The sequence below is a fragment of the Drosophila serrata genome, unplaced genomic scaffold (assembly GCF_035046125.1).
Source record: "Drosophila serrata isolate PLE 108 unplaced genomic scaffold, ASM3504612v1 contig_302, whole genome shotgun sequence".
Lineage (NCBI taxonomy): Eukaryota > Metazoa > Arthropoda > Insecta > Diptera > Drosophilidae > Drosophila > Drosophila serrata.
Genome location: NW_028257200.1, coordinates 2,407,015 through 2,428,730, shown reverse-complemented (window position 1 = coordinate 2,428,730; position 21,716 = coordinate 2,407,015). Strand labels below are relative to the sequence as shown.

General features: G+C 40.6%; 1 protein-coding gene across 15 annotated transcripts in view; it reads left to right on the top strand.

The window, feature by feature from the left end:
* Lar (tyrosine-protein phosphatase Lar) overlaps positions 1-21,716 on the top strand; it is a 110,999-nt gene that overhangs the window by 36,596 nt on the left and 52,687 nt on the right. For 9 of the 15 annotated variants that reach the window (XM_086837374.1, XM_086837376.1, XM_086837370.1 and 6 more), the window contains 2 exons: positions 18,986-19,117; positions 19,204-19,365. In XM_086837374.1, the coding sequence (XP_086693500.1) occupies positions 18,986-19,117; positions 19,204-19,365 (294 nt within the window). Of the gene's footprint in view, positions 1-18,192; positions 18,235-18,985; positions 19,118-19,203; positions 19,366-21,716 lie in introns of all 15 variants that reach the window. The other 6 variants (XM_086837364.1, XM_086837365.1, XM_086837372.1 and 3 more) reach the window with 1 other exon arrangement.

Below are 21,716 nucleotides of genomic sequence, written 5' to 3'. Positions count from 1 at the left end.
AAGTTAAAAAAATGGATAGCCTCGAATGGAAAAAAGTTTTAACTGATTCGCCTGGGCCTTCTGGTACTTGTTGCCTCCTGAGGGTGTTGAAGGGGTAGGCGGCGGCAGCATCTGCTAAGACAAACATAAATTAGATGGCATTGTCCAATGGAATCATCCGTGGACCCACAGACCGCAAACTTTTGGCTCCTCTAATGATGCCGCATTCAGGAGTATTCGACGGCGGTGGCGGCGGAGGCATAAATTAGCCGAAAAGCCATTTCCCGCTAGGTGCTGCTTCAACTCAAATTAAATGTTAATTTCATGCCATCATAATCACCAGTGCTGCCGTAGTCGGAGTCGTAGTCCTAGTCCTAGTCGTCGTTGTCGTTGTCGTCCTCCTCAGCCGTCGTGGTCGTGGTCGTGGTCGACACACATGACCTCATTAAGGCCAAACCGTTGAGCAGCATTGTTGGCCTGAGGCTCTGCTCTCGCCCTCTTCATATATACATACATATGTATATAGTGTAATAAAAGGGCAGTCCGGCAAAAGTACTCGTCCGCAGCCACATCCACAACCCACAAATATACAACCAATTGGGGCGGCGGCGGTTCGCGTCGCGTTTTCACGCTCCGCAAATAAACTGTAAAAATGTTTACCGACAATTTTCTACACAATTTTATATCCCGCAAGACTTGGATTCGGATTCGGTCTCGGTCTCGGTCTCTGGCTTTTTGTTTTCGCTTGGAATTTCAGCAAATTAGGGTGCTCATGAGGTCATATTAATGTGGTTAATTACAATAATTAGAAATTTAATTAAGGTGTGGTTGGGTGGCTCGGGGTTTTGTTTGCGCGTGTCCACTCAAATCGAATTTACATGTTAAAGCGCTGTAAAAATGGAAAGCAGCAAGTGATATTATGCTCCATATCTCAGCCATATAAATTCAAAATAATTATGTATGTACGGTTGAAGTTTAGTTTTCGTGACTGGAAGTTGTGGGGCGAATTTGTGAAAGGCAGGTATTATTAACTGAGTTGTTGTAGCAAACAAATTGTGACCATAAGTCAGAAGGATTTTGAATATTAAATGATTTGTGGTTAATATAAAAATCAGAAAAAAATATCTTAACTCTTCTGTAGTCTATTGTTTAGCCAACCCTAGATATTCCTTTAATAGACATTTGCTTTGTGTATATAAAAGGTTCCTGTTTATGGCCCGTAAGAGCCATAAAACATCCCGTGGAGTCTATACATAACCAGGAATGTGCGTTTAATTAGTGTTTTTACATGTCATTGATTTACCACATATACTGCCGGTCGTCTGGTATGCCAGAAATTCCTATTGGGGTTTTAATGAATACCTTTATTCGCTGCACATGGCGTTAGAACACACTTGGTTTTATAATATTTATGCTGGGAAAAGAAGCTATAGAAAAAAAATATTGATTGGCCATGTAGAGAAATATTAGGCATTTCGAACACCAAAAATGGTTATTTAGGGAAAACGCTGATAAAAATTGGAAATACTGTGGTTTACTGTGCTTTAATATATTTTGCAATGGCCCAAAGTGTGATTTTATGAGAATTAAATAGGCTTTGACCAAACTTGTTTACTAATTTTATATAGCAAAATTCCCTCTTGGGTTTTATTTTAAAAAGTATAATTTAATTAGATCTTTTATGAAAGTACATTGTATTATCTATCAGTTTTGGTTGAATCTTTAATTAATTTAAATTCTAACATCGGTTTGAGCGCAGCCAAGCCTTGCAGTCCTCGACTCCAGGAAGCAGATTCCCCACATTTTATTTAGTTTATTATGTAATGAATATTTGTAAATCTCGCCGACTGCAGACAGGAATGGGTCTGGGTCGCGGTGCAATCGTCTCGCAGGGGCCGCACATAGCTGCAGGCTTGAAGTAGATTTAATTTGCGTATGAAAAATTCCTTTTGCAGCAGGATGGAAGCAGCAGCAATTCCCCAAACGAGTTAGCTTTCGAGTTCCTGACTGCCTCTTCCTATGCCGCACTATGGGATGCACAAGGAATATTAAGGTTTTCTTTTTGCACATACTAAAACCGCAAGCAAAATTACAAATAATTCAAGGGAAAGTGGTTATCATTAGAGGCTCTAGTAAAAATTAGTTCGTTTGGTGGATAAAAGTAGTCAATTTATTCCACAGTGCATTGCTTGGGTGTGTCTTTCTCGCCCATAGTCTTTGTGTGTGTATGTGTGTGGAGTTGTTTAGAGGATATGCATAAGAATGCCTTGCATTTCCGCTTCAGTTTAATGCGAGTGTGTTGGTGAGCTTTATTTTCTGCGCTTGTTTTTCGCAAACAGTGATTTCCTACTGGCCCCACATCCCGATCCTTCCATTCGCATTCCCATTCCCATCTCAATAGCGATTCTTGTTCCCATTCCCCTTAGTCCTTTTGGGCCCAGCCCTGCTGCCAACAAAAGTGGAATTGCTGCGAGTTTATTTTATGCTTTGAGCAAAGTTTCGTTGCATATTTTAAGGCAGTTTTGCCGGCTGCAGTTATGTATGTACTCTGTACTTGCTAGACGCTGAAGAAAGAGTAAAAATAGTGGAAAACTACAAATACAAACAACGAGAGCAAAAACAATCAACTGCGATTTGTTGTGGAGAAATGGCGGAATTATGCAAAAGTCAGGAGAGGGTCGGTGGGTTCGGTCGACTTCGGAAAGCATATTTTCCGTGCTCGGCGGGCGTTTGTCAGTCGGACAGATAGCTCAGGCATTTGAAATAATTTGATGTTTTTATATTTATTAAATTCCACCCGCTGCTGCTGCTGCTCCTGCTCCTGCCAGCGACCTTTTGCAAACAACAAAGTGCCAGCAAATCAATTACAAAGCACACACACACACACTCGACACATCCAGAACTTTGCCACGGCGCGGTGCTTTTCACATATACACACAACATTGGTCGGATCGTACAAATAAAGGCACACACAACTGGCCGGGTCCTTTGGAGTTCGTTGTCCGTGGTTCCGTTCCGTTTGGTTCAGCTTGCATGTTTGATGCCTATCTTTAATTAGAACAGTGCTAGAATTGATGACGGGCCAAGTCAGCGGCTCGTTTTGTTGAATGACGAGAGCCGGCCTCTATCACCGGGTAATTACCTGACAGGAAATGCAAATCTAGCCAAAGGATACGATTATTTTTCTTTCACATCCACTCCAACTCTGGCCCAGCTCCAGCTCCAGCTCTGGCTCCTTCCCCCACAATTCCATTTCTCCTGGCGAAAGGAGGCGTGGCCTGGCTGTCTGTACGGGGCGCATACCCATTTTAAATTAAAGTTTCGACAGCTTGGCACAAATTTGTAACGAAAAGGGATTTTCGAAAGGCCTGTCTCTGTCTCATCATAATCAGCGATGGCTGTCGAGCAGCTGCTGCCGTCCCCTTGGATGTTGCCTTTCCCTGCTGCTCACTTCTTTGGGTCACATAAACGGCAACATGTCAACCTCAAAAACCGCAAAACTTGGCAAATAAGTTTCTTGCCTTTTTCGGGGATTTGGCTGGGGCAAAAAAAAAAAAGAATAACAGAAGAGCGGCAGCACGTTGACGCTGCTTCGATTGAAAATCAACTCTTACACGCACGCTCAATCCCACACATATGTATGAGGGTGTTAAATGGAAGGGACAGTGTGATTAGACCTTCAATAACTAACAATTTTTAAACTTAAGGAAATTGTAAACTAAAATAGGTAATCTTCACTTATTTGTAGTATAAATAACCTATCGATAAGAATTTGCTTAGGCTAAAGCTTTGTGTTCTTATAGAAACATGACCATTTCGTAATTTACGCATTTGTGCCACGGTATCCTGTATTGAGCCCCAACAAATATCGAGTTTCCTTTTGCTGTAAGGAAAATTTTGTAGCTTGGCGTTATTTTCAATTTGGCTGTTAAGCATAAAAATCACTGAGTTTTTCGTTTAAATTTGTTGTGTAAAGAGGCCGGGACACACACAGACAATCAGCCCCTCCCCCAATTGTGCTCCTCCTCAGCTTTCTCACTAGTAGAGCAGTCACTTCAATGTCAAGCCCCAACGATTTCCTCTTGCCAGGCTCAGCTCACTCTCATCAGCATATCAATGGCGGGGCTAAAAAGTATGCTATGATTTTGTCCCATTTTAATTACGCAGCGTCTGTCGCGCCCTTGTTGCTGGCGCTGTTGTTATTGCTGTCGAGCAGCATTTCTAATTTTACGCTAGAGGAATTTTATATGACTGAATTATGTTGTATGAACCATGGCCAAGTGAACTGTCCGTTAATAATTTACAGGAGTACAAAAAAAAAGAAATAGAATTTCAGAGAATGAACGAAAAACTTTAAACGCTTGTGTTTGGGTTTGGTTCTTTCTCTCTTTTTTTTTTAATTAAGCCGCGCCAGGCTTTAAACATTTCCCAAATCAAAGTTGTCGGCAGCAGTTCCTTCAAGTATCATCAGCCCAGCCTCACTTGCATACCAAAACAGATATCCCCTCCGAAATTATGCTAAGCATATGCTTACGAAGGGACGAAGGAAGGGCGGCAAGGAGGACGTGGGCCGACCTGGTAATGACAAGGGCTCGCCCACTCTCAGCGTCCATTGGACTTGGCTCAGGACGGGACGCACGGATACGCAGCGATCCAAAAAGGACAACAAGCTTTATTAATGTTTTATGTGTATCGTGTGTCGCATACCAAGTAGCGAATTCTTCGACATTGCGCCGAATGTGAGGAAGCCAGCCCACCAACGACAATGCCAATTGAAAAATCTCGTGCTCTTGAACCTAAAACCAAGACACTGGGTTAAGTCAATAAGCAAGCGAAGACCAAATAATTAGTTCAAATGAGCTATAAAAATGGCACCATTCAGTACTAATGGCTGGGTTGTTGTGGGTTACTCGTTGCCATTTGACTCAAGCGAGATTTTAAAGTTTCTTATGGAAACTCTCGTTTAAACATAGCTATTAAGGTGTTTCTATACTTGTTTAAACCTAAAGATCTGTCGTTGATTCTTTTTGAATTTTAAAAATATATGTCTGCACAGACTTGTTTATTTGTTCAACTATCTTCTATGAAAGAGGAAAAAACAAATATGCTAAATTTAATTAAGATGCATATTGTTGCTTAAACTGGAAAGTAAAATGTATGCACGTTACACATCTTATTTATTTATATTGTCTTTCATAAAATTGAAGAGTTTTCGGTTGGTATTATTAGTGAACGGACATCTAGAACCTTGAGAAACCTACATAGACAGCATAATTTATCTTTAATTTAAAGTTTTACAAAGTAACCAAAATCTGGTATTAATTTAAATTAATTTATGCTGCAGTCTTTGAAAATTCTTTTGCAATAATGGCCAATTTTAAAGTCCTAGAATATGTTGTAGCACAAAGGTTCCTGATTAATAATATATATAGATATGTGCTTGAGTGCTCCGCTTGAATATTATGAATATTTCAGGAGGAAGTATCATTTTAGTCACCCTCGTTGAGATAGACCACTTCCCTTAATTTTATTTTTTTTTGGGGCAACACCTGGAAAAAGCCGCAATGAAAATGCAGCATGTGAACGACTAGATAGAAAAGGGAAGACTCCGAGAGAGAGCGAGCGAGACCGCCAAGCATTTTTAATTAAACAGCCGCGCGAGGCGATGAAGAAGCCAGCGAAAAGGGAAGGAAACCCGGGCGAGCAGCACGGCACAGTGCCAGCCATAAAATAAATCCACGCCAAGGGTATGCAACAAAAGTTTGCAATTAAAATTCAAATAACATGCAAGACAGGGGGAAGGCGCGGAAAACCAAAGAAGCGAGCGAGCGGACGTACAAACAACTCAATGTGTTGAAAGGCGGCAGACAATTCTTAGAAAACCGCCAAAGCTGCTCCATCTCACATATGTGTGTGTGTGTGTGTGTGTGTGCGTGTGTGTGTGTGTGTGTGTGAATCACACACGAAATGTAATAAAGCTTCGCTTTCCCTACGCTTTTCTTCGGCGCCAGCTTTCCCCAGTATCCTGTCCTCCATGCGTTCTCCGTTGTGCACTTTGCGGCGGAGGGGGACTTGCCGCGTGGCAAACATCATCATATTCATTATTATGACAGTTGTTGTCCCAATTAAAACAATAACAAAAACAAAAGTCGTAAGTTTACATGGTAATTAAATATTTTAATATGCCTGCGTGAGAGAGAGAGCTCCCCGCCATTTAGCACTCAACTTGGGCTCCCATTGGAGGCTTCGCAGTTTGGTTTTCTCGGTCTCGGTTTTCTGGTGACTGTGGAAATGAAGAGATAGCAGCAGTGGCGGTGTCGGTGGCGGTGGTTAAAATTGCCAACAGCTTGCCAAGTCTGCAGAACGCAACAAATTGTCGGCCATTGTGTCTGTGTAACACATTGCGAATATCATACACTAGAACAAAGCACAAACTTTTTGATTATGTTTTCTCTGCTTGCAAATTACAGATTTCTCTTGAATTTTCAGCACAATTTTAAATTGAATACTCGGCGAAACTAGGAAACAGTTGTTGATTTCTTATGACTTTTGATGACACTGCTCATGCCTACATGTCTTATAAATAATTTTCAATACAGCATTATTAGTCATTATTTACTTTAGTGAGGAAAGAGATGGCAATTGTTTTAAAGTAAGCAGGTTTATTAAGCTAACTTTGTTTTTATTTATTTCATTTTCAATTTTCCTATCACATATTAGAAATCTTCACATATACTCCATCTTCTTCTATGATGCCATGATTTAAAATTGTAAATTTTCTTTATGGTTTCTCTGGTTTTCCTGGTTTTTGTTTCTCGCTGTGTATTTTTAATTTTCTAATTGTGAAAGTTATGCGTAGTCCACACACACACATCCCATTCCGAGCATCCTGGCTCACACTCGCACTGCCAACCGCGACGACACTCATCATCCTTTAGCTTCAGATGTCGTCGTTTGAGTGATTTTCATTCTATTCCAACTGTTGCTCAACTTTAGGTATTGTCTGCCGGAAGGATGTGGGGCATGCGTGTGCCTGGATCCTTGGAATGCGGCATTTTGCTATGCATTTAATTACAACTTTATTTAAATATTTTGTGCTCCATGTTCGCGGGCTATATTATATATATTTCGACACCTGAACAGCAGCCGTCGCCCGGCAACACCTTAAACTTAATTTCCTCCATCTTTTCCATCGGTTTGGTATTAATTAATTCAATTGAATGCTGCGTCTGTCATTTCCGCTGGATCCGCTTTCGTACTCGCTTTCATCGCCATCATGGCGTCATGGCATCGACTTCTTCGATTTAATCTGATTTGAGCACGCACTTTGCCATTATTGAATTTAAAAAAGAACTTATACAATATTACTTATTTCGGTTAAATAAGACAATTCATTCAATTTGTGGCCACTAAATCAACCATAATAATAACCACAACAAATGGTCGGTCGCCGCATATAAGAAACCGAAAAGGAAAAGCTTAACGGAAAAGCAGAAAAAATAAGGAAATAAAGGCGGCGGCGGGTATGAGAAGAGGCATAACACCAAGCCGCAAATTCAACGCCCAATTTGTGCCGCGCTGCTGCTTCCTTTGTCAATAACAATTTACTGGATAAGAACCAGGACGATGCAAAGGACAATAATCGAAAACAGCAGCGGCAGTAGCGAGTAGCAGCCGGTCAGTAGAAAATATATTTCCTTTTTTGTGTTCCTCTAATATTAATAATCCGGTATACGCAACGGTCCAAGACGGGACGGGACAGGACGGGACAGGACCTTTGAGGAGTTCCGACCCAAAAGCGATCAGCCATCTAGCCGGGCCAACAAATGAGTTCGGACAGAAGGCTGAGACTGAGGCGGAGGCGGAGGCGGAGGCGGAGGCGGCGCTCCTAATATGTCACTGTTGGTGCCAATAACAATAATAAGCAGCAAAACAAAGCCTAAAAGCTGCCAACCATAAATTCACTTGGCAGGCGTGGGGGCGAACCAAGACGTTGACAATGTCAGGCCGAATCGGAGTTACAAGGAGCAGTGGTGGTTGGTGGGTGGTTTCCCAGGCTCAAGGCTCAATCCAGCCCATTGCCAATTTGTGCTGAAAATTTATGAAAAGTTCAATTTATTGAGCTACATTATTTCAGGCCATAGTTGGCTTAAATTATGGCTTGTGTTTCATAAAGGCATTGAAATATTCGGTATTCGGCGGCCATTAATTATAAATCCATGATTACGGCGACAAAGGGACAGCCAGAGATAGAGGGAAGTTTTTTTTTCGACAGGCATTACGCTTAATGCTAAAATAAAAAGGTTCTCTGCCTTTCAATAATCCTTTCTCTGCTGAAAGATCAATCACAAAGAAAAAAATCAACGACAAAAATAAGTAAAGTCAACAATTTACTGCCTCTCTCTCGCTCGTGTGTGTGTGTTTTTGCACTCAAGTTATATTTTATTTAAAAAGTTTTTGCATTTTACTTGTGAATTACTCACACATGAAAGAAATGTTGGCATATCAATTTTTATGCCATACGCATATGTATTATTTTAGCATTTACATGTGGGCGGCTGGGAGGTTTTTGTGTGTTAGGTAACATATGCCATAAATTGCCTGAAGTGCTCCTCCGTCGACTTTCTGCGCTCCCTCATATTTCCTCTCGTCCATCTTTTAAGTTGGGAGCCAATGCCTTGGCATTATTGAAATTTCTTGCTTTTTTTGGTTTTGTTTTTACTCTTAGCTTGTTGTTTATGCGGGCCAGACAATAACCCTCTCTGCGCGCATCAATTTTACATCAATCCATATCGGAATGTATGGCTCGCACACCCACAGGTTTTTGTATATGTTTTTTTTTTGGTTACTTTCCGTCAGAGTAAGTTGATTTGCATATTTTCGATATTTTTACCCTGTTTGGTCTCGATTCTTTCACAACATTAGCAAACGCATCTTGACTTTGTAGTCCCCCAAACACCCCCCACAGCACACATTTTTTCGATTATTCGTAAATGCAGATGAAAAAGTACCACTTTTCTTAAATTTATGGTGTATCCCTAGATTTGTGAGTGTGCTTTTTAGCTAATGTTCCCGCATTTTAGATAAATTTGTTTGAAATTTACACGTTTGATGTTGTGGAAATTTATTCCCTTTCTCTAGAAGTTTTAGATAAAATAAAGATGGCTTGAATAATATAATTAACATGTAACTGTATTAAATTCATCATAGTTTTCGTTTAATAATTTAACATATAATGCTGAGTCTCTCATTTGTTTATAGTTTAATTCCCTTAGAGAATCAATTTACTTTTTGTAGGCCTGCGTAGTCTTAGCCAGCAAATTAATTTGTTAAGCTTTGTTGTCATATTGTAGCTTCATTAATTAAAACCAAGGGAAAGGCAAACCAAAGCCGTGATCCCCAGATTTGCTTCAGGTATAGATAATGAATAATGAAAGTCATCACGAGGGCTGGTGTGTTGGTAGGGATAAGTTTTTGCCTATTTCTGAGGCCAAAACATCATTTTGGGGAATTGAACTAGGCTGGCGTTTTGTCAAAAAGTTAAGTTGTGCATTTTTCTGTCCAATAAGGAAATTATTTTACATGAGTCAGCGCATATGGAAAAGGTGAAAGTAATTACAAGCCAAAGAAGCAATATCATCATCCCGAGAACGTGAAAGATTCTTATACCGAGATTGAGGAGGGAGGCTGTGGTCATGAGAAGCATCCAAAGCATTTGTAACGATGCAAATTGATAATATGTGATTTTGCACATTACTGAGAATGTAATGATAAAATATACATATTTGAAGGAATTTCTAAGGTGCCAGGTTATGCATTGAAGAAGAAAACTAATCTTCACAGGCATGATTATAGTTAATCCGTAGAAAACATTTAGAATAAGCTTTGAAACAATTCAGTTTTACAGATTTAATTTAATTTTAATTCGACAAATCGAGTAAAATTAATATCACGTATACGTAGTTTGACTTGCATTTAATTTATTGCTTTATTGATTCTGGTTTTCTCTGTTGTGTGTTATGTAGGTGAGTTCTCCCACTTTCTGTTATCAGAAAATTTAGCTGTTATTTTCTGCGGTTTTGTGTTCTGTTGTCCTTGTCAGACCATTTTTGTACAGGTTTACCTTGGTGCCCCATCCTCCCCTGTGGCAAGATAAGCATGGTGGAGGTGGTGGTGAAGAAGGCGTATGCAACTCTGCGACAATGCGCGCACATGACCCCTTTTGCTTGACCTCACTTATCTTACTTAGTGGTTTAGTGCGCTCGGTTCGCCTGGTGTTCTGGTTTCCTCTGGTCTGGTCTGGTCTGGTCAGATCGGGTGGGTTCTCTGCCCCTTCCCTGGCTGTTTGGACAAAGACAAAAGCCGTAGCTCCCATTGACGCTACCACGTCCCTCGCACTTTTTGATATTTATGTCGCCAGCTGTTAGCATTAGTTGACTGGCTTTTAAGGCGACCAAATGTTGGGGGCGTTTGTGTGTGCGCTTGTGTTGTGGCGAAATGTGGACGAGCTGCTATGTTGTTGTAGCTGTTGGCGCATTAGGCTTCAGGCCACAAAAGCTTAGGCTTCTCCTTCCTGTCCATCCATTTGGGAAGAGTTTTTGCGGCTCCCCAATATCCATTCTGTCCCCACCGGTTCTTGGTTCCTTGGTTCTCGGTTCTCGGTTGTCGTCTCTCCCCTGCCCGACTGATGTGTGTACGGGCAATAAACTTGTCGCTTGTTATTATCATCTTAATCGCCTCCGACTCGGTCTTTTTTGTGACATTAATGTATATATATATACACTTTTTTTGGCCATTGTTTTGTTCTTTTATGTAGTACTCCCGCCCCCTCATAATTGCCTGTCGTTGCAACAGATGGCAAAGCCCGAAAATTGATGAAACTTTCAGTAAGCAAGTCCATGAACTCAGTTCCACCTCACAGCTTTAAGGAACTGGACAATCCGTAGTCTTGGATTGGATTAAATGAATTTACTCGAATCTCCTTATTCAAGGACATTTATCAAATTGTAAATGTACATATTTAATACTCTTACGATACGAGTTAACTTTGATTAAGGTAATCTTACTATATCGAAGCTTTTAAATCATAGAACTTAACATGTATTCTAGTATTATCTCTTTCTCTTATTTTCCTGTGAAATAATCATTTACATTCTTGCCTGTCTTGATCCAAGGAATCCATCTTGGAGGGTATACACACTTCTGCTCTGTTCTTAGTATATGTTTATTTTTTTAAATAATGCGTTTAGGGGCACGTGACAAAGTTCTGAAACAGAAAAGCCTATGCTGCTCCCCTCTCTCCAATGTATCTCATTCCATAATCTCGACGCGTCGCGACATTTGCTGCATAATAATAAACGAGAGGCAAAGGACTCTAGACAGCTAGCACGAAAAAAAGAAGAAAAAAGTCTGCGACAGGCAGCGATTTGAGAAACAATAAAACAAAGACTAGCCTAGAATGAAGTGGCAAAGGATGTAGGGGGATGGTATCGGGGAGACAAAAGGACAAAGGAGCTATGCATACTTTACGGCTATATGACTGTAGGCTTAGCGACATAACATTTATGCTTTGTTGGATTTTACAAAAGGAACCGCGGTGGGAGTGGACCCAATGTGATTGCCTCCGTCTGGTAGTTCCTCCAGGTACAGCGGGTGTGAGGTGGGGCTATATTAATTCTTGGCTCTAAGGTTAAGGTAAGATGAGGATGGGGATGCGGTGGATTGAGAACCAGCAGGGTATTAGGCTTATAAATACGACAAAGAATATAAAAGAATGGCAGGGGGTCCTCTAAGGATTGGCTTTAAGTTGTTGCCAGTGAGTTAAGCAATATCTTAAGAGAGAAATAGGAGGATATTTAATATATTTCCATAAATCTTGATATGCTGAATAAATCAGAATCAGAAGATTAGCTCCTCTAAAATTAAATTGTACCGCTTCAGTTTAAATTCCCCACTCTTATTCACAGGGTTTTGACGCTAAATGCATTATTTTGATAAACATGAAATGTATTTTAGTTCTTCAACTTGATGATGGCTTAGTGTATGTGCCAAGGAACTTTTTCAAGGGTCTGGCGAAGCTTCAGAAATCTTTGTTGAAGTAATTTCAGCTATTTATCAAGGTATGACATTGCGGATTTTGCAGGCATTTAAAATGCCAGCAAATCTCAAACTTCAGACTTACGTTTCTCTCGTTTGCCACTCCGCGTTGGCCACGTGTAGAGCGCCCTTAAAAGCTATCAGCCGGAGGCAAGATGGCACGACTACCTTGGGCTTGGTCCTGGACTTGGTCCTGGGCTTACTTTGCATTGTTTTCTTTGGGAGCCGACTTAAGTGTTGCTGTTTGTTCTTCGCCATTTACTGTTTTGCACATTTAGCTGCCAGGCTTTGTTGCTGTTGCCTACTTATGGGCGCCGCCGACTTAATGCGTGTGTTGGAAGCAACTTCAAGTGCTAGACAAGTTTTTCGGCTGGCTCATTTCATTTCCAGGGGGCTGGCCGGCTGGCTGACCATCTGGCAGGTCCTTTTTTGGCAGCTTATAAATAACGCAAATTAAACAAAACAGCAAAAATGAAAAAGAAACTTTGTGGTTGCCCGGAAACTTTTTGTCCATCATGATCATCATCAATATATATACATACATATCTGTGACGGAGGAGTGTGTATACTCAATATAATTTCTGTCAAAAGTTGAAACTAATGAAAGCCAAAAGCCATGCTAATAATAATAAAACTTTATCCTGCACTCCTCCTCGCCGCAAAACTTTTTGCATTGTCCCTGTCGCTCTCACCTCCAGACACGCAGTGAAGCATCCTTGGTTGACACTTGAGCTTTAGTTCGGTCTCGGTGGAAGATGGACATCCTAGCATACCATACATACATATATGTATGTATTCGTCTAATACATTTTATAAATATTATGACAAGCTCAATAAAATATCAAAGCACGTCTATTAGTGCTTAAAGTGAAGAGAAAACCACGATTGACTATGTATTGGCAGGTAGCAAATGAATTTTTAGTGGCTTTCTTTTAGTATAATAATTAAACTTAAGAAATTGGAAATTTAAGAATATTTGTAGGTTGTTATGTCTTCCGTTTGAGCTCAATTACATATATAGTCCAAAACTGTGCCTATAATTTCGAGACATTCAAAAATATCCCCTTAGATTTGGGGATCAATTCAGGCTTTTGGTGATTTTGGTCCTTCTCCTGGCAATTTGGCAAGTGTCCGGACGGTTTATGAAATTGCCAGGTTTTCTACCGAAAATTCCTTTATCTTGTCATCATCATTGTCCTTCTTGTTCATGCCTTTGTGTGTGTAAGTTTCTTTTTTTGTGTCATTTGTCCTGGTAGCTAGCAATCATAAATTGCTAAGGCCTATTCGAAGGGAAAACGCAGGATTCAGCAAGGACCAACAGTGGGAGGACCTTAGTGCGCCACACGTGTGTTGCGTCCCATAAAGTTTGCGGCATTTTAAGCTGGCCCAGCTTACTAGATAATCCCGCATAGAAATAATGAGTGTTGCCATGTGGTCGAACGTCTTTGACTTGCTCTCCTTTAAAAAGAAAACACACACAGATATATTGGGGGCATTTGAGGCTGCCGAAATACAACAAATCCCCATTTAATGGAGTTAGGACAGTGAGAAATTCCAACATCAAATATTCTGTAGTCCATGAAATTCCCTCTGCCGGGGCTCAAATAGTTTTTCCATCCAGCAAAACCGCAGGCCAGTCAAGTTAACTTTGCCGTATCCTGTATGCGCCAGGACTCGAGGCGAATTTCTCTATATTCATATATATTTACCCTCTGCTTCTTTACCCTCCTCGCACGTGTTGACAATTTTTTGGCCACAACTTTACATTAGGCTAGAAGCAAAAACTAATTATATTAAAATGTCATGGAAAATTGTTCGTGTTTTTTTTTTGTTGGCATTGGTCGTAAATGGTTGTTGGGATTTTTAGTTTGCTTTACCAGTTGGTTAGATTATTCAGTTTAATGCATTCATAAACGTGTGTGCGAGAGTGTGTGTGATTGGCGAACTTTCAGGACATTTAATACAGAGCCTTGCCAAGTCGTTTTTTGCATTGGCACTGAGACGTGGCTACAAGTTATGGACTAAAAGTTGGTTGGCCAAAGTTGGCTTAGCCTAAATAAAGATTTAAGTGGGTTAAGTCGGGATATATATTTGCTGACAGCACCTGGCAAATGAAGAGAACGGTACCATCCATAATTGACATTTGGTGAATAATTAACTCTGATTCAAAACGAATAGAAAATCACTCACTTATACCCATAAATAATCAGAGGCAACTGTCGACATTTCTGATTATTGGTTAAAAGCATTACTATCTATAATTCTTCGTACATGAAAGATTATAGTATTACCTTTATTTCTTTCAATTATGTTATAGCTAAATTGAAAACCCTTTACAGCAAACCTTTCAAATTATATACACTTTATCACCTTTACGTTCTGTACTAACCGAAAGAAACACTCTTTTAATTTTGATTAATGGCATAAATGTCGGCTTTTTGGCCCACATCATTTATATGCCTGACTGACCGGGAATTCGGGATAGGCCTTCTTAAACTCGGTCCAAAAAGTTTCCTATTTTGTTGTTATCGATTACATGATGAATTGCCAAATGCGATTCCGTTGACACTTTGGCCGAAACCAACGTAGCAACGTTTTCACAGGCCAAGAAATGCGATTACTTTAGCAATTTAATTAAAATTTCCCACTGCATACTTGCCGATGGAGTTGTTGGTAATAATCGCTGCCTGCTTTTTGTTCGGTGTTTCTCAACTGGCGTAAAGTTTATTTTTATTACTCTTTCAAGTAACATTAAAATTTAGTTGCATACGCAACAGCTCAGAGGAGGGCGCCGGGAGCGGGCCATAAAAATCCACCAGTGTAAAACTATGCTGCGCTTTTATAAGTATTTTATTTGTAGCAGCTCCTGCGAGGATATGGGGCGGTGTGGAGTGGAGCGGAGCCGAGATGGCAGTCTGTTTCTTAGACTCAGCAGATTTAGCAATCCTTTGCCAAAGTTGCGGCATTAAAAATACAACAGGACGACCGGGGGGTCGTCGGGGGGTCGGGAGCCAAGAGGTTGTGCCATACACACAGAGTTGCAATTTGCTCAGCAGATGAGAGGTGGCAGGGCAATGTGGGAAATGCAATGAATCGTTAAATTTAGCATCGTATTTCAATGCAATTCAGTAGAACGAAACGGGACGAAACGAAAACGCTTCTGATGCTGACAGGTGAATTGCAGCTGTCAGTCAGTGGAAACGACCCGCTCGGCTCATCTTCTCCTCTCATTCGTTTCGGAGGCAACTTTCCGTTGTCCCTGCCCCTGCTCCTGCTCCTGCTCCTACTCCTGCTCCAGCTCCTGCTCCGGCCAAATGATTTGTCGCCGACATACAGACACCGACCCATACACATGGAGCCCATGGAGTCCATAGAGGCGGGAAAGCAGCTTAGCAGCTCATCCTTACCCGGGGAGCATCTTACGACTATTTGCGAGTAAAAGCGCTTCAGACCTGAAACGAACCGAACCGAATCGGAACCCCTTGCCCGTAAAATGATACCCTCGTACTTTGCACTTATTAAAAACTCGTACTCTCGATACGGGGCTAAATTCTGGCTTGGAGCATAAATTGCCAGGACTCGGGCAGGCATCAGGCCTACCTAACTTTGAAGTTTTCCCTAACTAGGGCTGGGGTCATAAAACCCAGCTGCAGACTTTACGATCCGCTCCAGCATATGCTGATTTTATACACATATCTATATGTATACGAGTACATATGTATACAGGGCATGCGGACGTGGAGATTGAGGCACATTCCTTTTTTTCTTCTGTGAATGCCGCACGGGGTCAATTTTTATGAGCATTTTGGCATATTGGAAAATGGGGTAAAAAGTTATGGGTATAATTTAAAAGGGGTTACAAAAAAAAAAAATGAGAAAAGAACAGAAAGGGAAAAACAATTCCCCCGCGGTGCTATGGAGGAGTATTATACATTTGGCCTAATTTAGCTTTCGTGTGCAAAAAGAGTCAAGATACTTTAGATATCTTTAATAGTTTCCTTTACTAAGCTTGTTTATAAAGGTTAGAAACCCAAAATATGCTTTACATCTCATCTAAAACTGTATAAAAGTCCAAGTTAAATGTTTAATTTTTAAATTGTGCTCTTGAGTCTAAAGTACTATCTATTAGCTTAACATAAAGTTGCTCTGAGCTTGTAGTACTTAGTTGACCAACTTTAAATTGTCATAAATCATACTTAATCCAAATATTTCAAAAAGAGCTTCAAAGCAGTGAGTTAGATTCATAATGTTGCAATGATAAATATACTCGTAAAATCCACTTGACCTATTAGCACTTCCTCTTTCAATTTACACACTCCATTCTCTGGCATATCTTAAATAGTTATTGCAGTTCCATTTATATGCACTCCCGATGGGGCCAAACGTTCGTAAAATACTTTTTCATAAAATCAATTCGAATTTTATATTGAAGTTCCTTTTTTCCGCCGTTTTTTTTCTTCTATTTAGAGGCTTCGGGAAAAATATAGCATTAATTTCCATATAAATTGCTAGAATTTTTAGTATTTGTGGGCGGGAGGTTTTAGAGGATTGTGGTGCCGGTGTGTGTGTGGGAGGGAGAGTGAGCTGGGGAATGTGTATCTATAACTACACACATTTCAAACGCTCAAATCAATTTGCACATATCAACAACGAAATTGTTTGCTCAATGCAGACTGCGTTGCCAGTCATTCTATTTTCTATTTTCTTTTTTTTTTTTTTTGTTAACAACCCAGCTCACCTCCCGGAATGCACGAAATGAAAAATCAGCAAAAAGGTGCCAGCGAACGAAACTCGACTGCTGTTCAGATTCTTTCACTTTCCACTCCTCACAGGGCCTGGGGCTGTGTGTCTATGCTAACTACAAATTTGCTACATTTGCTATTCCTTTAATCTTGGTAACAGGGTATCAAACCAGATTGCTCAAACATAATTAAATTTATTTAAATTTTATCTCTGTATTTCGCCTAAAACCAACACGAGCACAATCCGGCAAATAAACAGAAATCCCTGTTTTATGGCCTTAATGATACGCTTTTTATGAATCGGCACGGAAGTGTCTTGTGAATCCTGTCTGTCTGTGCTTCCTTTTTTTTCTGCAGTCTGCCTTCAGCCATTGCCATGCCATCAAATTGTTTAAGCAAACACGAAACTTTACAAATGCGAGAAAAAATATTTACCGAGAATTGGAGTTGGCAGGATGGCAATGGGGGGACATGAGGGGAAACACTCGCAAAGCTCATTACAACCACAAAAACCAATATGCTTATTGCTGATTCCACGGCTGCTCTCTACTTGAGCTATAAAAACTGTTAACGTAAGCGTAAAATGCTTTCAAGTGCTTTGCAAATCCAGCAGATCGTCGCTGGGAAATCATCTTGGAGCCAGGAAAAGCGTCTTTTCCCCCTCCCCCCACAGAGCAACCGTTTTGGCAGGTGGCCATAAAATGTGAAAGTATAAAAATCAAAGAATGGAAATTATTAATTATTTCAGAGCAAAAGCTCAAAGTATTGGATATATGAGTTCTTTTAAAATATTTTCCTGTTCAAAAATGTACAAATAAATATTGCCTTCCGCTTATAGCATGACCAGAAAATTTGTTCAACCAAAGTTGAGGGAAAAACTTTTGCAAATGATACAGACTTACTGTGCGCTGCCACAGCAACAAACTCTCTTCTATTATGGCCAGGCATCAGAAACCAAAATTGTCAGCCCACAAAGCGGTATCCAGAGGATGCTTGCCTTTCGAAAAACTTTAAACTATTTAGACTACTTTTACATTGTACAATACAGAGAGGGAGTGAGAGCTCAGAGTCGCAAAAAATTTGTTCCCTATTCCCCAGTTACAATGCAGCTGCCAAATTTAATTATTTCCGTAGCTCTCGGTGTTTATTTAAGCTTAAGATATATATAATATTGATAAGTAAATAAGTTAAATACATTTTATGCTTGAAATATATAAGTAATAATAAGTTTAAGCTAAGTTAAGTTAAGTCTAAATAATTCCGCGACAAAATGACTCCAATGAAACTAAACTTTAAATAACACATTGATCGAAATCGAAGCTATCGCGTTCGCGTTTAATAACCTAACAATTAACCGGCTTGATGCCCGTTCCAGATGCAAATTATTCGGATATTCCATATATTCAATATCTCACACGTAAGTAAGGCAGGAATCTTAGGTATCATACGCATCAAAAATTTAAATGGAGCGCTCCTATATTTAATTTCAATCAAAAAGTGTTTTAAAAAAGATGCATAAATCGAATTGATATGTTGGGTAAACTACTTTTGCGCTCTGGGGTCGACAGGAGTGTGTGTTCCTGGCGGAGGGCAGGTCATGGCTGGCAGCAGCAACATGCAACATGCAGCATGCAGCATGCACATGACAATATTTTTTGTTGTTTAACGTTTCGTGATTTTCGTCAGATTTTTAATGCCACACATCTGGTTTTCCGTGCTGCCGCCTGGCTGGCATCCCTATTTCCTCAGTCGCGTATCTCCTGGTTATTATTTATATGTGTGCAAAGCACGTTCGTTGAGGGTGTGCCTGAGTGTCTGTGTGTGGGCAAACAACATGCGACGTTGTATTGACAGCATATTGTGACAAATATGTAAAAAGAGTGTAAGGAAACACTCGCATCCAGAGCTCATACTAAATACAAAATGGTTGTAGAGCATTTCAGGTATTTAAAACCAGCTTTAAGAACTAGTGCTCAACTTCCAAGTTACAGAATTGCAAACTTGCGACTAACGTAAACTCACTTAGAAAAGCGTGAAACGGATTTCATGGTCTACAAAGGACTAATCAGAAAAGTGGCATTAAAAAAAATCTGTCTAGAAACGTTAAATACATGTCTTTGGATATACCAATAACCAGTTTTGCTCTGTTCTTTTCCAAACCTCCACAGATCCCCCGGAGATCATCAGGAAGCCACAGAACCAGGGCGTACGAGTGGGTGGCGTTGCTAGTTTCTATTGTGCGGCCCGCGGCGATCCGCCGCCATCGATAGTGTGGCGCAAGAATGGCAAAAAAGTTTCGGGTAAGTTCCCCATCCGAACTCTCGCTCCTCCGGCTTCGTAAGTCGACTTAACCGAGCGCACACATATGTGTGATTTTCCTCTGCAGGCACACAATCTCGTTACACGGTTCTGGAGCAGCCCGGCGGGATTTCCATACTCCGGATTGAGCCAGTGCGGGCGGGACGCGACGATGCCCCCTACGAGTGTGTGGCTGAGAATGGAGTGGGCGATGCCGTTTCCGCAGATGCAACTTTAACCATCTATGAAGGTAAGTGCCATGCGATTCCTTACTACGCTGAGCTGGGGACTAAGCCGTCAACGTCTGCAGTTATTTATAGCTGCTGAGTGTGGCTTCCTAATTGAACCCATACTCCATACCCCACTGCACTGAGGGAAATTCGATTATCAAATTTTAACACGAAGCTTAAGATTTAAAGCTTTCCCCTTTCGAAGAAAGTGTAGCAACAGCATCAGCAACTGTCTATTTAAAAGCATAGCATAATGATGGGAAAATCAGAAAACAGCAACATTTACTTTCCATAAAATAATCAACTTGTTTTCCCCAAGTATGTGAAGTACCGGAAGGGGTTGTGTTTTTGGGGCGACACAAAAAGTTTCGTTTAGTATGCGTCTGCGTCGCATTTGCCAACTAAGTTCATACATTGATTTTGAATTAAAACTGGGCAAAGAAGTTGGCGTAAATGGTAAACTTTCGCAGGGCCCAAACCACCAAGCCCCAGAGAGGGTGGCGGCCGAAAGTTATTTGCCAGCTTGTTTGTGCGGCTTAAATTACTTGCCAAAATTTACTTTTGCTTATTTACAACTGTGCAAAGGATAAAGTTTTCGCTCTCTAAGCCTAATCAAGTCTGTGCGGGGTGGATGCTCCTGGATAGCTGGCTTGGCAATTGAACTAATTTGCTTAAACTGCGAGCAGGCCAAGTATTTATATATTTTCTTCTCATTCTCTGCCCACTCTTTGACTCGCCAAATTATAAACAGCCAGAAAGTTCAATAAAAAAGAACCTCTGTTCCCAATTGGTACTTGAAGCGGAGCGGGCAAGGGATAGGCCGAGAAGTTATAACTTTTAATGAGATTAAAGCAGCAAATTATTTGGTAAATCAACTCGCAGTACAATATGCATATTGATCGATGGTCCCCTGAGTCCTTGAGTATATTTAAGGCAAAATTAAGAGGACTTGAAGAGCTCCTACCTAAGAATGGGATAAAGGGTTTCTTTTGGATATTGAAAGTTGAAAGTTAATTACTTATTTATTAAATCTTGCTGAATATATAGAGAAAGGATCTTCAGATGCGATTAATCGCTTCAGTGATTTCCATATTATCAGAAATGCATTCCCTTTTTAATCAAAGAAAATTTGCTTTGATATCTTATAAATCGATAGAAGGTACCATTTTTAGGTTGTACCCCTAATTGGCTGTTTAAATCTTCTCCTAAGTCTGGCTGTTTTACCTTTACCTTGGCCTGCCTTTTAGGGGGCTCTTGTACAGAAACTTTTACCTTCACTTGCATGGTTGTTAGTAACTTTTTGCTAAACTACACTAATTACTTCCCGCGTATAGGCCGGCGTTTGAGTCTATCGGCGAGCGTTACAGCCTGCCACAAATCAAATGCACACCAATTACGTGGCGCCAGAGTGCACAGAGAGCATAATCAACTCGCATAATTAACAACTAAAAATGCAAACGTTGCCACCGGCAGAATAAAAAAAAGACCATGCAGTAGGGGTAGGGCAGTCCTAGAGTATATCAACGAAAATATGTTCTTTTTGCCCCCCAAACCCCTGCCCCTATTCTCCTGGCCTACGTGCACTTTTCACACATTTTGTGGTTCCCTTTGGCGGCCTCATAAACAACCAACAAACAACTAGCTAAAGCCCCAACAACAACAAAAACAAGAGCAATAATAAACAAGCTAAAATAGCTGGCAGACAGTAGTAAATTATAAGTTGGAGCTCTAACTCGTAGACTCTGGGATAAAGTAGTGCACATTACTCATACGCCGCGTACATAAATTTTCCACCCCGCTCCCCCCTCCCTCCAGGGTACGTAATTATTTTCCGTTTACAAAATGTCTGCCAAACACCTGGAAGTCATCAGTAGAGGGTGTAAAACGGGAACACTGCTAGCTTATATTATCGAAACCTAACTAAAAAACAGATTTACCGAACAAAGAATTAGCTTTAAGTTAAAGCATACGTTTGTATTATGTTTGACACTTAATTATAATGTTGCATTCCATTGTGGGATGTGAGGGAAAACCCCAAAAAAACATTCATCCAGAGACTCTACCGAAAACATGACCGCCATCCGACAGATAACAAAGTCACACAGCCATGAGCAGGAGCAGGAGCAGGAGTAGGAGCAGGAAAAGGAGCAGCAGACTGGCCCAAAGCCGAGTCCGGCCAAAAGGACGGATGCGTAATAGGAAAATAATAATGCAGACAGCGGAGTGGTAGATAGCATAATAATAAATACACTAATACCAAACGCAAGCACGAGACCTTTGGAAAGAAATACAAAAAACAACAACCGAAAATTATCGCATGCAATAAATTTGGCCAAAGCGTGCAGAGAACAGAAGCAATCAGCCAACAAAT